Genomic DNA, 17773 nt, shown 5'->3' with positions numbered 1-17773 from the left:
TCGCAGAAATGTAAAAGACAAATTTCAATGCAACCTGGACAGCTCAGCACTGAATGCGAGTTTAATCTCATTTTGGAAGTCCAATATCAATGTCCTGCATGTAAATACCCAGATTGCCAGACATCTTATTTCTGATCTCACTGTCCTACATCTTTAAACAGTCTGGCTTAGAAGCCCACAGGTTTACAACAAGATCTTATATAGAGACATCAAAGCTCTAAATGTGTTTCCCCACACCATCAAATAAAAGTGTACTAACATTTTTACACTTGGAACTGGAATATGAGAAATTAATGTTAATTGCATTTCTCATGTCAAAGATCCCTGAAAACGTCCATCAGCATTTTCACCCATAGTCCTAATATGTTGAATCTCTGTACCCCACTTTTTCTACTGCTGCATGATGCTAGTCCTACAGATTTTACCTTTTTGCAGAACCTGTCTATTGGATCTCACCCTACCACTGTACTACTTCTCTCCAATCCAATTTTGAGAATCTAATTTCACTATCATGTTGATTTACTAGCATTGTCTCAACATACATGACCTAGGTATCCTGCTGTGCATATTCTCAAACACTTTTCTCCGTAAGTAGCTCTATTCTGCATGGTAAAGTGGGGCCTAAAGTCCAGAGAAACCGCACTTAACTTCTTTTTAACCACAAATGTATAGTCTTGTGAGTAAGCATGTATGAGAGTCATTTGTTTGTCAGTCAACTTTGCACTGGTAGCATTTCAGATCAGTGAAATAATCCCATCCAGCAGCCTCAAAAAGTGTATTACTAAGAAGTCGACTTTTACCTCACTACTGATGTATCTTGGGTCACTCCCCCTACACACTCAAAATACAACAAATGTGTCCAGGGCTACCAAGGACTGAAAAATCTGTTCTACTCAAGGCAAAACGGAGCACCACACACTCATCCCCTACTCTCTCTGTGCTGTCAAGGCACAGTACTGATTGTCATCGATATGCCAATGTCAGCATTACAACCAGGTGGTCTACTGAGGTAAACTCTGATGCCCTTTTTGCCAAATACACAATTCACAGGAGCTAGGGACTATCTCAGTTTGCTCAAGTGGTATCCTCTACCATATTAAGGTAATCATATTCTTGTTTCAGTGTTAATATATAAATATGAAGAATAGTCATTGTATAACTTTTATACTTGACTGATAGTTTGGAACAATTCTTACAAGAACTGGCAACATGTATTGTTAACGCTCTACTGTCCTGAGATACTAAAGGCAAATGAACCAGTGTGCCAGACAGCCGGCTGCTCAACCTGACCAAGACGCCTGAAGAAGAGAAGGTTGGGGGAAGGCAGCTATTGAGGGGTACTGCCTTCCCCAAGAAACCAGATTAGGAGTCCCCTGCAGCATAGCTGTGTCCCTGATTCCCGCAGGGCATCTTGGGATCTGCAATTCAGCATCACAGCCCTGCTGGGTACTGTGGGTGCCACCAGTAGACACTGCAGGAAAATCTGGGGATTTTCATTTTCCGGGCTGAAAAAAACCTCAAGCCCTCCATCTGTCAAGGAAGTGCTGGCAAGTCACGAGGATGAAAGAACGGAAGCACTTCCACGTCAAGGACTATATAAAGGACTACTGAAGACCCAGCAAGCAGGCTGGAGTTGGAAGATAGAAGAAAGAGCTTGCTAGGAAGTGTGGAGGAGAGATTTCAAGAATTAAATATTATTGTGTTTATTTGTTTATTGTGGTGGAGGTGCTTTGGGCACTAGTTATTTAAAGACAAGAAATTAAACAACTTCTTGCTGCTTTTAAAATGTATTGTCAGTGTCTGTGTGTCGGGTTAAGGGCTGGTATAGCGCCATCAAGTGTTACACCAGAAAGACTGCACAGACCACTGAATCAGTAATATCAAAGTGCAAAATATTGTTCCTTGGGTAGGTAGGACCCATATTGTTGCAATTACCAGAATCTGATTAGTATAAGAACAACAGAGCATGGTGGGCTATTCAGGAGTACAAAAAAACACACAAACATACACACAGAAACACTGCATCAATATTTCACAGGTAGAGTGTAGAATGAAAGAGATCACATGCAAGGACACGTCAGACTAGTTTGAAGTGATATAGCTCATTGGACTCCACAGCATTTAAGAATAAAAAATGTGAAACAAAGAAGTGCTGTTTTCGTTTAGTTTCTCTGTGGTGGCCTGGGAGATGCGATACAAATCCATCTATCACTCAGATATGATCCTTTAAAAAAAAAAGAAGAAGAAAGAAAAAAGGAAGCGCTGCTGGCGGCAGCACCCAGGGAGAGCCACAGAAGAAAATTACAGACGGCTTGTAAAACATGTCGAGTGCATAGTGGCAACCGTGGGAGAAAATTTTAATTAGATCAAGTAGAGCTGAGAGCTAAGCCTGAGGCTGCAGTGAAAACGTGTGACTACTGCTATGTCAAAGTCACTTCTCTTCTTCCCCAAATACTGCCTGTGATGCGAAACAATTAAGGGAGGTGAGGTCAAAGGGCAAGCCATTAAGGATCCCTATCAGAGCAGTGAGCTTTTAGGCATGCTGTCAGGGGGTGGACCCAAGAGAAAATGCAATTCTGAAGGAATGCAGAACAAATGAAGAGCTTAACAAACCGTTTATCTTATTTATTTAATGAAATTCCAGACAAGCCCATAAAATGCCAGCAAAGCAGACACAATGTGTCAGCACATTAGTTCCCTCGTCATTATAATGGGGCCAAGTGTCTATTGTGTGGTGCCAAATACTCTCTTATCTAATCCAACACTCTGTGCTATTGAAGCTGGATAGGCATGGGCTGCCAACTGCTGATCACTCTACCTCATCCAGTGTCTGGTGTGCTTCACTTCATCACTTTAAATTTTGTACATGAGTGTCTTTGCTTGTCTCCCAATTTAAAAGTAAGTGGTCTGATCTTGGTGGCCCTTTCACAAAGTGCATTTAATGACAACTAAGACCTGACATCTGGGTCACCAGGCAGGATATCTTCAGCAGTGAAAATCACCACCACAAGACAGTGGATTGAGTTACAGGGAGTCCACTGATATTCCACTGATGGCTGGCCTCTAATGAGTCATTTTATGTGGAGGAGCTAGTCTAGGAACAACAAGAAGTATAAACATACCTACCCATTTCATTGACTTGTAGATGTTTCACTTGTCTGCTTTATCTATGGCAAAGTGCTGTGAAAAACATGCAAAGTATATTACGTGCTTATAGTTTTTCACTGACTGTATAAAATTATAGCATGGTTTTTCATTAGCCCATGCTCGTGCTCATTTGCTTCCTAACCTGCAAGTATACCAGTTTTCCTTGGGTGCATACAGTGTGGCATAATATACATAAGTAACTAAAGAGAATATTATGGTGTCCAATGAATGCATTTGTCTGAAATTAACACTAAACTTGGCTGACAACAACAAACAAATTCTCTCACAAGAGACAGTCATTCAGAGGTCTATATACAGTGCATCCAGAAAGTATTCACAGCGCATCACTTTTTCCACGTTTTGTTATTTTACAGCCTTATTCCAAAATGGATTAAATGAATTTTTTTCCTCAGAATTCTATACACAACACCCCATAATGACAACGTGAAAAAGGTTTACTTGAGGTTTTTGCAAATTTATTAAAAATAAAAAAACTGAGTATTCACATGTACATAAGTATTCACAGGCTTTGCTCAATACTTTGTCGATGCACCTTTGGCAGCAATTATAGCCTCAAGTCTTTTTGAATATGATGCCACAAGCTTGGCACACCTATCCTTGGCCAGTTTCACCCATTCCTCATTGCAGCACCTCTCAAGTTCCATCAGGTTGGATGGGAAGCGTCGGAGCACAGCCATTTTAAGATCTCTTTGATCACATTGCTGCAGTCATCTTTCCCTTATCCTGACTGGTCTCCTAGTTTCTGCCTCTGAAAAACATCCCCACAGCATGATGCTGCCACCACCATGCTTCACTGTCGGGATGGTATTGGCCTAGTGATGAGCGGTGCCTGGTTTCCTCCAAATGTGACACCTGGCATTCACACCAAAGAGTTCAATCTTTGTCTCATCAGACCAGATAATTTTGTTTCTCATGGTCTGAGAGTCCTTCAGGTGCCTTTTGGCAAACTCCAGGCGGGCTGCCATGTGCCTTTTACTAAGGAGTAGCTTCCGTCTGGCCACTCGTGCCATACAGGCCTGATTGGTGCATTGCTGCAGAGATGGTTGTCCTTCTAGAAGGTTCTCCTCTCTCCACAGAGGACCTCTGGAGCTCTGACAGAGTGACCATAGGGTTCTTGGTCACCTCCCTGACTAAGGCCCTTCTCCCCCGATCGCTCAGTTTAGATGGCCGGCCAGCTCTAGGAAGAGTCCTGGTGGTTTTGAACTTCTTCCACTTACGGATGATGGAGGCCACTGTGCTCATTGGGACCTTCAAAGCAGCAGAAACCTTCCCCAGATTTGTGCCTAGAGACAATCCTGTCTCGGAGGTCTACACACAATTCCTTTGACTTCATGCTTGGTTTGTGCACTGACATGAACTGTCAACTGTGGGACCTTATATAGACAGGTGTGTGCCTTTCCAAATCATGTCCGATCAACTGAATTTATGATCAGGGGGAACGGGATGCACCTGAGCTCAATTTTGAGCTTCATGGCAAAAGCTGTGAATACTTATGTACATGTGATTTCTCAGTTTTTATTTTTAATAAATTTGCAAAAACCTCAAGTAAACATTTTTCACGTTGTCATTATGGGGTGTTGTGTGTAGAATTCTGAGGGAAAAAACGAATTTAATCCATTTTGGAATAAGGCTGTAACATAACAAAATGTGGAAAAAGTGATGCACTGTGAATACTTTCTGGATGCACTGTACTTTGGGATTGGTTTTTGAACAGACTTTAGTCATTCGCTGTCCTTAAATGGAATATTTATCAGAAACGTTTTCAGGTGAGTGCAATAAACGAAGTGAAGCAAAGAGTGTAGACAATTGCCAGACTGCTCATTTTATGCAAATAACTTTGGAGTTGTGCATTCTGCAGTTAATACTCAGTGCTGAAATAGGACAAACAATGTGTAACCTGTTAAAAAAAGTAGGCTGAGTAAATGAGGGAATGAAATACACCTTGCCACTTTAAAAGTACCCAGTTTCAATTACTGTCCCTGTCTGGTAGACTGGTCATGAATCTCTCATGATCACTCATCCTTCCTGTTTCTAGTGCATTAGCCATATCTGAAGCTGCCAATCAGAATAGGAAGTCCAGAATAAGAGCTGCTCACCTCCTGCAGGAATAAGTACATCTTTAATCCAAGACTTAGGGTACTGATATGTGAATGGCAGTAAAAGCTGAGGACAAGGTGAAGCAAGTGCAATACATGTAGGCATGATAGCCCAGAGAGTTTGTCAGTGAATTGGAAATTATAAAGGGGCAGGTAAGTGTGTTATTCCATCTCTGGAGAACAGCTGACTCACCTGCCTATAGGTGGCATCCATCAGTGTGTCCAGATTCTGCAGTGGGGCAGGTGTCTTGTCCTTGAAGCGTGTAAGCAGCCTCCGCTGGATGGCTCGGAACTGAACGGCTCTTTCTGCAAGGAAGTTCTGATACTTTTCAGCATTGAGGCGAAGCTGCAATGAGAAGGCATCAATTAATTCACTTCAAGCACATGCACTTTGCCGTTTTACCTACTCTTGAGGCAAAAGTTTCCTGTTAAAAAAAACCTTATGGGCAAACATTTCCAAAAAAGAATAAGTGGTGAAATTGCGTAAATGTTCGCAATATTTGGCAAATTTGGCAAAATTAATTAAAGTCAATGGGGAATGAGGAACTAGTTTTGAGTAAATTATAATGCTGCGATTGTCTTTTAAGTACCCTTGGGGCTAAGGAAAAGTCTGCCAACTACACTGGACTGATTATTGTTGCCAAATATGTGATATGAGCTCTGAGGCAGCAGTGCTAACCACTACACCACCGTGCCTCAAACAACAAAGGACACAGAGGGAAAGAACCCCACAAGCAAAATACAACAAATGGTCATAAACTAGCACTAAGTAAATAAAATATAGATCATTCCACTCAGAGTGCCACTCTCGGTGCACATATTGGCTATGCAATGAAGCAGAGGCATGGGACTGGCTCATTCTATTCTTTAATATTGCGGCACTGTAGGCATGTCTTTTTTGTTTCATATGTAATTGTTCTTCTTTAGTTTTTATTATTTTACAGTGTGTCCTGTGTTGTCTGATCGGGGGGGGGGCGCTCCTTTAAAGCTTATTTTGTATGGAGCAACATCCATGGTTAATTGAACATGCAAATTAGCCATGTGGAGCTGAACAACAGAAATCAGTAATATATATCTGGTGGCAGTACAAGTACAGTATTCATGGACCTACGTCTTAATCTGGTAATTTCTGATTGTACTTATATCCACGGTCCACATCTGGTGTCTTATCTTATTTCTGCCCTAATACACCATGGGCAGTCTAATGGTCTGGAATCCCTACAGATTTTATTTTTTTCTCCAGCCGTCTGGAGTTTTTTTTTGTTTTTTCTGTCCACCATGGCCATTGGACCTTACTCTTATTCTATGTTAATTAATGTTGACTTATTTTATTTTCTTATTGTCTTTTATTTTTCTATTCTTTATTATGTAAAGCACTTTGAGCTACTGTTTGTATGAAAATGTGCTATATAAATAAATGTTGTTGTTGTGTTGTTGTTATTCCAAACAAAACCTCTTTCGGTAATGCCAACAACTTCCCAGAAGGCTGTTGAACAGGCCACTCACCTCAAAGTGACGATCGATGACCTCATAGTATTCAGCCAGTGGGATGGGTCCAGTAAAGCTACATTGGAAGTCTTTGGCTCCTTGATTGGCAAAGTGCTTTTCAAAGCGCTCAACAAGCTCCTTAGTAATGAGCCACAGGTCTTCAAAAACCTCACCCTGAATCCTGTACCTCTCTAAAAGAAAAAAAGGACAGTTGATTCTGATACAATGGAGGGCAACAGATTTGGTTTGGTAGTCTCCAGGCTGTTGCCAACAAAGTCTCGTGAAAATTGCTGAACTTAGTTATCAACTGTTTGTGGGAAATATTTGTCAAACATTATCTGACAGTTTCATGAGTTTGAATGAAGGGCTAATTTGGAACAAAAAAAAAAAAATTGGAATTGCAGCAGAGCTCCAAGAAGCAAGAAGGTGGTTGGGAATATGCATATTCATATTCATATATTCACACTCACTAAAATATGTTTAATTTGGAGTTTCACTTTAACTCAACAGAGTATCTGCAGATGTAGAGAGAATGCACAAGTTCCACACAAACAGAAATCATCTTTCATAAGGCATTTGACCCCTGCAAAAAGCAGCTACTAGATTACAAAGTGGTTAGAGAATAATGGCAAAAGCTATGAGCAAGTATGAAACACTTTCCACACCATCTACAGAGATGCAGTATGTCAATCAGGGAAGTACAAATCTATGACTACAGATGTATATATAAAAATAATTCATACTCAAAAGCTGTTGCACTTTGTCTTTTGATATACAATAGATAATCTTTATTGTCACTGCTCACAAAGCTGCAAAATTCTGTTTAACAACAAGCACATAGCACATGTCTTCTTCTCTTTTCTTTCTCACTCTCTCCACCTCCACTCCTCCTTGCAAGCTTTGTCCTCTTACACCTGACTCCGGCTCTCAGGGTAGTGGCATCTGGCTCCTTTTATAGAGCACCTGGAAGTGCTCCTGGTGTCTGGTGATCACCTTCCAGCAGAACGTCCGGGTGAGGCCAAAGTGCTGCAACAAAGGGCTTGGCTGTTCCTGCAGCACCCACGGAACCCAACAGGGTTGCTTTAAACTCCAACTCCCATGGAGCCCTCTGGGAGTCTGAGGCACCATTGCAACCCAGGGGGCTGCCATCTAGTACTCCAGGGGCAGTAATTCCCTGAATAAGCTCTCCCACAGTCCTTCCACTATATAGGCATATATATAGGCAGTGTTGTCTGCCACAACTTAATACAAGTACACACAAAAAAATAAATAGACACAAAAGAAAACAGATGTGCAAAACTGCACAGTAATACCAGGTATTATAACTAGACAATACTAAATATTATTATTATATAATACAATTAATAGACACTATGTATAAAAATAGCACAAGCATGTAAATAGAGAGCAAAGATGAGCATGACTACAATCAAGAAAGTGATTATACATATAACACAAATTAATATATGTGAAAATAATTATTTCCCATATCAATCCAGTAGGGCCAAAGTGAAGTGAGTGTTGTGCAAGTTGCAAGGTAACATTTTTCTGTTATAGGAAAGAAGCTGGTGGTGTTTGGCACTGATGATGAGTTGTTCTGCCTTTATCACCCTTTTCAGATCTTCCTGATCAGCTGTAATGAGGACAGTATACCATGCTATACTGCAGTTAATTAGGATGCTCTCTTTTGTGCAACAATGAAAACTGACCATAACCTGCTATGGGAGACTGGCACTTTCAGTCTTCCTAGGAAGAAAACTAATTTTTGGACCTTCTTCACATGGTGTGTGATATTTAGGGACTAGGACAGTTCCTCTGTAATATGAAACTCAAAACATTTTAAGTAGATTGCTCTTTCTAATTGAACATTGTTTATTCTGAGCGGTGTATTGAATGCTCTATTTGTTTTCCTGACATTAGTTATTATTTCTTTTCTATTTTGAGCATTGAGTGACAGATTGTTTTTGGCACACCTTTAAGTCAAATTTTGCAACTCTTCCCTGTAGTTGGTCTCATCATTCTCCAAAATTACTCCTATTAGGATGGTGACATCTGTTAATTTAACAATTAAGTTTGTGCTGTAGATGGTTAAGCAGTCATGACTAAATCTATACTAATAAAAGGAAAAGCCCTCACTGACTGACTGACTGACTGACTGACTCACTCACTCACTCACTCACTCACTCACTCACTCACTCACTCACTCATCACTAATTCTCCAACTTCCCGTGTAGGTAGAAGGCTGACATTTGGCAGGCTCATTCCTTACAGCTTACTTACAAAAGTTGGGCAGGTTTCATTTCGAAATTCTATGCGTAATGGTCATAACTGGAATCTATTTTTTCCCATATACTGTAATAGACTGCAGCTCGATGGCCGTGGGAGGCGGAGTTGCGTCTCGCATCATCACGCCTCCCACGTAATCACGTGAACTGACTGTGAACGCAGTACGTAGAGAACAAGGAAGAGCTCCAAAGAGCGCTGAAGAAAAGACACATTACACAATTGAGAAGGCAGAAAAAGAATATCAAGCAACTGACGCATACAAGCATATTCATAAGTGCAGCTACTGCAGAAACAAAGCACGTTGTAAAACGTAAGTTTAAATTAAGTTTATAGACACGCTCCTTAAATTAAGTTCATAGACAGGCTGCCGCTGGCGTTTGTCATGCCCACAACTAATACGATATTCGCGGGATACAAGTTTAATGAGAGGACGCAGGGTATAAAAGAGAGTTTTGATCACTTTGCAACCAAGTTAAAATTGCTGGTGAAGGACTGTGCTTATGCAAATTTTGAGAGACTGTGTTTGTGGGGGGATTGATAGTTAAGGCGGGGGGGTCCATCAGCATCTCCCCTCCCATTCACCTCATTTCATTCACTTAATTTCGCTCTGAGCTGATCTCCACAGCTAATGCGGTCTTGCGGAAGCAATTTTGTGATGCTACCACTAAATACTCACAATCCACAAATTAATACACACGCTGCCTCTAGGGTTTCTCCACACTCTGAATCCTCCATGCACTACTGAGCATAATCAAATTTTGAGGGTTGGGAAACCAATAATATTACTGAAAACCTTACAGCCACCGAGACTTTGTAACGGCACGGGACTTCAGGTCCCGTGTCTGCAAAAGAACCTAATTGAGGCAACTATTTTTACCGGCGGTTGCTCAGGGGAGAGAGTTTGTATTCCTTGCATCCCCGTTATACCCTCTGATCTCCCATTTCAATTCAAATGCCTCCAATTTCCAGTGAGGCTGTGCTTCGCGATGACAATTAATAAGTCTCAGGGACAGACCCTACAAAAGGTTACATTGACAATCATGTTACGTTATTTTTAAAATGTTTCCTTTTCTTACCACAAGCACAGCTGAGATGCTTCGATGCATGTGCTCCATAACGCGGTAAAAAAATAACGCATTTAATCACACTTTGCATTCCAAGCAAGGGAGAACTTTTGTCAATGCATGATTTCCTGGTACATCGATTACACTGATGCACACATCAGAGCTACAAAAATGGAAGAGTCTGAAGAAAGCGCGTTGCTAGGACTGATCGGAGGCAAATTTAATTTCAAAAGACTACCCAACGGAAGCCTTGATAAAGGCGTGGTTTTGTGCAAACTGTGCAAAAAGGAGTTTACATACCACCGACGCACTTCAACCTTACGGTACCATCTAAATGCAAAACATGTTACAGCGAGCACAGAAAGTGTGTATGCTGTTAGCACTACCAGTACAAGTTCGAGTACCAACAAAAGGTGTCGGCATCCCAAACCTGATGAAATGACTGGCTTCAGGACCAAAATTAGTAAGTTAACATCGATCAAACTTACAAATTCTCTTGCAAAATGGATTACTTTAGACTGTACACCACTAACAGCGGTGGAAGATAGGGGGTTAGAAAATGTGCTACAGTTAGCGTCAGGTGATCCAACTTTCCAACTGCCGTGCCGAGAGACTATTTCAAGTAAAATTCAACAGCTTTATGACACTGAAAAGCAAGCAAATTTAGATGCATTAAAGAAAGCGGACTTTGTGGCTCTTACTGGGGCTCATTGGACTTCCGTGACCATTAGTAATTTTAATTACATCTAATCACAACATGTTCAATAATCACACTATTTTAGCCTAATGTACAAAATAATTTTGGCTAAGGTTACTCAGAGTTTAAAGGTGAAGCTGGTCAAATTACCTTTTGTTTCTGCATTTTTTTTAAGAAGAAAAACTGCACTTTATGTTGAAATTTTTGTTATTATTATTTAAAGACAATACCATTCTGAACATGTACTTAAAGTACTTAGAATACCACTTTATTTTTAAGTCTGCCCAATTTTAGCCAGGGATGATATTTTTGTTTCTGTTTTGAACTGAAATGCAGTTTAAATGCATTTTTTTTTTCAGAAATTAAAAGACCTTGAGTTTACAATATTCATGTCCATGTCTATTATTTGATTCTGTCGCCCATTAAAACCCTTAAATTAAAAAAAAACATTTGCGCTTTGGGGCAAATTTTCTTGTGTGATTACATACGATTAATCAAGATTAATTAATTACAAAGCCTCTAATTAATTAGATTAATTTTTTTAATCAAATTCCACCCCTAATATATATATGTAGATATGTATATATATATATATATATATATATATATATATATGTAGATATGTATATATATATGTGTGTGTATATATGTATATGTGTGTATATGTATATATATGTACACATATATATATAGTTCTATATATATGTATATATATAGTTCTATATATATATATATATATATTCTGTATATATATATACTGCTCAAAAGAATTAAAGGAACACTTTTAAATCAGAGTATAGCATAAAGTCAATGAAACTTATGGGATATTAATCTGGTCAGTTAAGTAGCAGAGGGGGTTGTTAATCAGTTTCAGCTGCTGTGGTGTTAATGAAATTAACAACAGATGCACTAGAGGGGCAACAATAAGATGACCCCCAAAACAGGAATGGTTTAACAGATGGAGGCCACTGACATTTTTCCCTCATCATCTTTTCTGACTGTTTCTTCACTAGTTTTGCATTTGGCTACAGTCAGTGTCACTACTGGTAGCATGAGGCGATACCTGGACCCTACAGAGGTTGCACAGGTAGTCCAACTTCTCCAGGATGGCACATCAATACGTGTCATTGCCAGAAGGTTTGCTGTGTCTCCCTGCACAGTCTCAAGGGCATGGAGGAGATTCTAGGAGACAAGCAGTTACTCTAGGAGAGCTGGAGAGGGCCATAGAAGGTCCATAACCCATCAGCAGGACCAGTATCTGCTCCTTTGGGCAAGGAGGAATAGGATGAGCACTGCCAGAGCCCTACAAAATGACCTCCAGCAGGCCACTGGTGTGAATGTCTCTGACCAAACAACCAGAAAGACTTCATGAGGGTGACCCAAGGGCCCCATGTCCTCTAATGGGCCCTGAGCTCACTGCCCAGCAGCATGCAGCTCAATTGGCATTCGCCATAGAATACCAGAATTCGCAGATGCACCACTGGTGCCCTGTGCTTTTTACAGATGAGAGCAGGTTCACCCTGAGCACGTGACAGAAGTGAAAGGGTCTGGAGAAGCCATGGAGAACATTATGCTGCCTTTAACATCATTCAGCATGAGCAGTTTGGTGGTGGGTTAATGATTGTCTGGGGAGACATATTCATGGAGGGTCACACAGACCGCTACAGGCTTGACAAAGGCACCTTGGCTGCCATTAGGTATCAGGATGAAATCCTTGGACCCATTGTCAGACTCTATGCTGGTACAGTGGCTCCTGGTGCACGACAATTCCTGGCCTCATGTGGTGAGAGTATGCAGGCAGTTCCTGGAGGATGAAGGAATTGATACCATTGACTGGCCACCACACTTTCCTGACCTAAATCCAATAGAACACCTCTGGGACATTATGTTTTGGTCCATCCAATGCCACCAGGTTGCACCTCAGACTGTCCAGGAGCTCAGTGATGCCCTGGTCCAGATCTGGGAGGAGATCCCCCACAACACCATCTGTCATCTCATTAGAAGAATGCAGCGATGTTGTCAGGCATGTATACAAGAACACAGGGGCCATACAAAGTGCTGCGTACAATTTTGAGTTGCTGCAATTAAATTTTGGCAAAATGGACTAGACTGCCACATAATTTTTTCACTCTGATTTTTGGGGCGTCTTTAAATTCAGGGCTCTGTAGGTTGATCATTTTCATTTCCATCAAACGATGTGGCATCCTTTCGTTCCTAACACATTACCCAGTCTATATCAGTATAGATATCCAGGAGGATTTCTTTTTCCCATTGAGATCTGATGTGTTTTCAAAGTGTTCCTTTAATTTTTTTAAGCAGTTTATATATATATTATATATATAAGCCAGCAACACTCATGACAATGACAAAACAATTACATTGTCAATCATGTTACGTTATTATTAAAATGTTTCCTTTTCTTTTTCATTACTTCTTTAACACACTGCTTCTCCACTGCGAAGCACTGGTATTTTGCTAGTCTATACTAATAAAAGGCAAAGCCCTCATTGACTGACTGACTGACTCACTCATCACTAATTCTCCAACTTCCCGTGTAGGTAGAAGGCTGAAATTTGGCAGGCTCATTCCTTACAGCTTACTTACAAAAGTTAAGCAGGTTTCATTTCAAAATTCTACGCTTAACGGTCATAACTGAATCCTACTTGCGTACATATCCACTCATCTAAAGGATTATTAGGAACACCATACTAGTACAGTGTTTGAACCCCTTTCGCCTTCAGAACTGCCTTAATTCTATGTGGCATTGATTCAACAAGGTGCTGAAAGCATTCTTTAGAAATGTTGGCCCATATTGATAGGATAGCATCTTGCAGTTGATGGAGATTTGTGGGATGCACATCCAGGGCACGAAGCTCCCGCTCCACCACATCCCAAAGATGCTCTATTGGGTTGAGATCTGGTGACTGTGGGGGCCATTTTAGTACAGTGAACTCATTGTCATGTTCAAGAAACCAATTTGAAATGATTCGAGCTTTGTGACATGGTGCATTATCCTGCTGGAAGTAGCCATCAGAGGATGGGTACATGGTGGTCATGAAGGGATGGACATGGTCAGAAACAATGCTCAGGTAGCCCGTGGCATTTAAACGATGCCCAGTTGGCACTAAGGGGCCTAAAGTGTGCCAAGAAAACATCCCCCACACCATTACACCACCACAACCACTACCAGCCTACACAGTGGTAACAAGACATGATGGATCCATGTTCTCCTTCTGTTTACGCCAAATTCTGACTCTACCATTTGAATGTCTCAACAGAAATCGAGACTCATCAGACCAGGCAACATTTTTCCAGTCTTCAACTGTCCAATTTTGGTGAGCTTGTGCAAATTGTAGCCTCTTTTTCCTATTTGTAGTGGAGATGAGTGGTACCCGGTGGGGTCTTCTGCTGTTGTAGCCCATCCGCCTCAAGGTTGTGCGTGTTGTGGCTTCACAAATGCTTTGCTGCATACCTCGGTTGTAACGAGTGGTTATTTCAGTCAAAGTTGCTCTTCTATCAGCTTGAATCAGTCGGCCCATTTTCCTCTGACCTCTAGCATCAACAAGGCATTTTCGCCCACAGGACTGCCGAATACTGGATGTTTTTCCCTTTTCACACCATTCTTTGTAAACCCTAGAAATGGTTGTGCGTGAAAATCCCAGTAACTGAGCAGACTGTGAAATACTCAGACCGGCCCATCTGGCACCAACAACCATGCCATGCTCAAAATTGCTTAAATCACCTTTCTTTCCCATTCTGACATTCAGTTTGGAGTTCAGAAGATTATCTTGACCAGGACCACACCCCTAAATGCATTGAAGCAACTGCCACGTGATTGGCTGATTAGATAATTACATTAATGAGAAATTGAACAGGTGTTCCTAATAATCCTTTAAGTGAGTGTATACGGCCATAGCCTGCAGCTCGGTCGCTGTGTGAGGCGGAGTTGCGTCCCCCATCACCATGCCTCCCACGTAGTTGGCTGCCTGCCTATATTGTGTCCCCCATACCCACGCCTCCCACGTAATTGAGTGCCTGTCCATATAAGGCCGTTCGTCAGCAGCAATCCAATAGACACGCTGCCGCTAAATATTCGCAGGCAAATCAAAAAGTTAATACCAGGAACGCCTGTTAAACATTTTAGATTCACGAGTAACGATTTGGGTGGTGAGATGTCTATCAAGGTGATCACTGAAATATTTAAATGTCATTGAAATGTATTATTATCAGGCATAGTTTAGACACCTACAGTATGTCATCAGGAAGGCACCAGAAAAAGGGACGTCAAGGTTACTATTATGGAAGTTAATTTAGAGCACGGATGCTGTGAATGTAAGAGCTGTAATAAATAAAGTTCCCATGCATACTTTAAAAGAAAGTCTCGCCATCGTTTCATTTTTCACAATTTGTGAAAACAAGACATGGTGTCAGAATAGAGGACAGTCATGGATTTTGTTGGAGTTTCCTCGCCACAAATTGACTGGGATTCTCTTAACCTGCTGGGAGAATGGAAAAAGTTCTGAGAGCACGTGGAGCTGATATTTTATGGCCCGCTAAAAGGCAAAGACGTGACTGAGAAATGCAGCTACCTGCTCCTCTGGACTGGGGAAAAAGGAAGAGGCATTTTTAACACATGGACTCTCACCCAGGAGGAAGCCAAGGTACTGAAAACTTATTATGACCGTTTTGAGGCGTTTGTCATGCGTAAGATGAATACAATATTCGCGAGATACAAGTTTAATGAGAAGATGCAGGGTATAAACGAGACTTTTGATCACTTTGTAACGGAGTTAAAATTGATGGTGAAGGACTGTGCTTATGCAAACGAAGATGAGATGGTCAGGGATAGAATAGTGTTTGGCACAAACTCAGCGAAAGTGCGAGAGAAACTTTTAAGTGCTGGGTCTGAGCTAACATTAAATAAAGCCGTGGACATTGCAAGATCGCTCGAGATAGCACAACCACAGCTGAGAACCTTCGATGCATGTACTCCGAGCGGCTCACGTGAACTGACTGTGAACGCAGTACGCACACAAAAAGCAAGAGCTCCAAAGAGCGCCGGACAAAAAATGCATTACACAATTGAGAAGGCAGCAAAACAATATGAAGCGTGTGACGCATACAAGCATATTCATAAGTGCAGGTACTGCGGAAACAAAGCACACGGTGGAAAAAGTCAATGTCCAGCTAAAGGAAGACAGTGTAAAAAATGTGGTAAATTGAACCACTTCGCTAAAGTTTGCAGGACTGGGAAAGGTAAACCCGTGCATGCAGTATGTGATGTCTCAGATAAAGAGGAAGACGAGCTGTTTATTGATGTAATAAGAAAGGAACAACCCTCTGAATCTGAACAAGCCTTTGTAGACATATCAATAGGAAAGCAAGGTGTAAAGCTTAAGTTTAAATTAAGTTCATAGACATGCTGCCGCTAAATATTCGCAGGCAAATCGACAACTTAATACCGGGAATGCCTGTTAAACATCTTACATTCACGAGTACCGATTTGGGTAGTGAACACTTCGATGAATGAAACCTGTTATCTTTACAACGGTTGACAAACACGGAACATAACTTGAACACAACACATCCTCCAAATGCGAACCTGATTGAAAGAAATAATGATAATCAAATCCTTGATGAGAGCAACACTCATAACAGTCACAAAACAATTACATTGACAATCATGTTACATTATTTTTTAAAATGTTTCCTTTTCTTTTTCATAACTTCTTTAACACACTACTTCTCCGCTGCGAAGCGTGGGTGTTTTGCTGGTAGTGAATAAAGTATGGAGCTGACCATACATCTCTTTGGAACCTCAGTATTGAAGACTGTAGTGAAGGAGATGCACTGGCCCAATCTTGTGTGTAGTGGTCCGTAAGAAAGAAAGTTCTTGATCCAGGTGCAAGTTGGGGAGCTAAGATCTAGGCTAAAGAGTTTTGAGAGGGTTTGCCCACAGGCAGTAAAATGAGATTTTGCTCATTTGTGGTATGTTAAAGAATAAGTGCCATATTTTTCCAAGTCAAAGTTATTTCTTCACAAAGATGGTATATATGGATTTGCTACATGAAATTATATTTGAAAGTCAAGCAATAGTGTTCAAAAGTCAAGCATTTCCTATAAATTTTACAAAATTTATACCAACTTTAAAATACTAATATTAACATTTAACCGATTTAGGCATGAGCTACAAATATGAATAACTATGTAATATTTCATAAACAATGTGTGAGCTAAGAATACTAAGAACCGAGTGGCTGGTGCACTGTGTTTCTACATACAACAGTTTCCCATACAATCAGCTTGCTAAGAAAAACGGTATTTATTCAACGTCTGGCTGCAGTCATTGTGCTACATTGCTGTATATTTAAAGAAAGTAGTTATAACATTAATTAAAGATACACATAATAATTTCCCTGCTAACATATGTATATTTTGTTTTCAAATACAAATCGTACACCATCAACTAGATGAAAATACAGATATCTAGGCAGTGTTTACCCTATGCAGTTAAGTGCTATAATCATGAATAAGCATAAGTATGTCAGGCACAATCAGCATACCATGGATGGATACAGATGTTTAATAAGTAAGGGCATGAGCTACATAAAACCAATACCTAAGATATGCCTCCATCAGAGTCAAAATTTACTGATGCTGGTGGCTATGGACTGCTTCCAAAGTAGTTAAAGTGTGTAAGTGATACTTACGAGATGTTTTGGATGCCAATACTGTAACTCTGGAACCAGATACTAGCTGGAATCCAATGGCATGAACTTGCTCCTCTTCAGTCTTCTCCACAAAATCTGGTATAGCACATAATGTGGAAAATGCAGTCAATTTATGTTGAAACTCAGACAGTGGGCCAGACACTGTATACTTCTTCATACTTTATTCTTCAATTTAATACACAATAACAGTACATAAAGAAGATGCAGAATCTGGCTTATGGTAATCATTCACTGCTGCTGATG

At 40.7% G+C, this 17773-nt stretch overlaps 1 protein-coding gene across 4 annotated transcripts in view; it reads right to left on the bottom strand.

The window, feature by feature from the left end:
• bbs9 (Bardet-Biedl syndrome 9) overlaps positions 1-17773 on the bottom strand; it is a 448663-nt gene that overhangs the window by 60185 nt on the left and 370705 nt on the right. For all 4 annotated transcript variants that reach the window (XM_039736257.1, XM_039736258.1, XM_039736260.1 and 1 more), the window contains 3 exons: positions 17510-17605; positions 6771-6943; positions 5458-5610 (listed from right to left, as the gene is read on the bottom strand). In XM_039736257.1, coding sequence (XP_039592191.1) covers positions 5458-5610; positions 6771-6943; positions 17510-17605 — 422 coding nt within the window. The remainder of the gene's footprint in view (positions 1-5457; positions 5611-6770; positions 6944-17509; positions 17606-17773) is intronic.

Source organism: Polypterus senegalus, chromosome 15, assembly GCF_016835505.1.
Source record: "Polypterus senegalus isolate Bchr_013 chromosome 15, ASM1683550v1, whole genome shotgun sequence".
Classification (NCBI taxonomy): domain Eukaryota; kingdom Metazoa; phylum Chordata; class Cladistia; order Polypteriformes; family Polypteridae; genus Polypterus; species Polypterus senegalus.
This window is presented reverse-complemented; position numbering and strand designations above follow the sequence as displayed.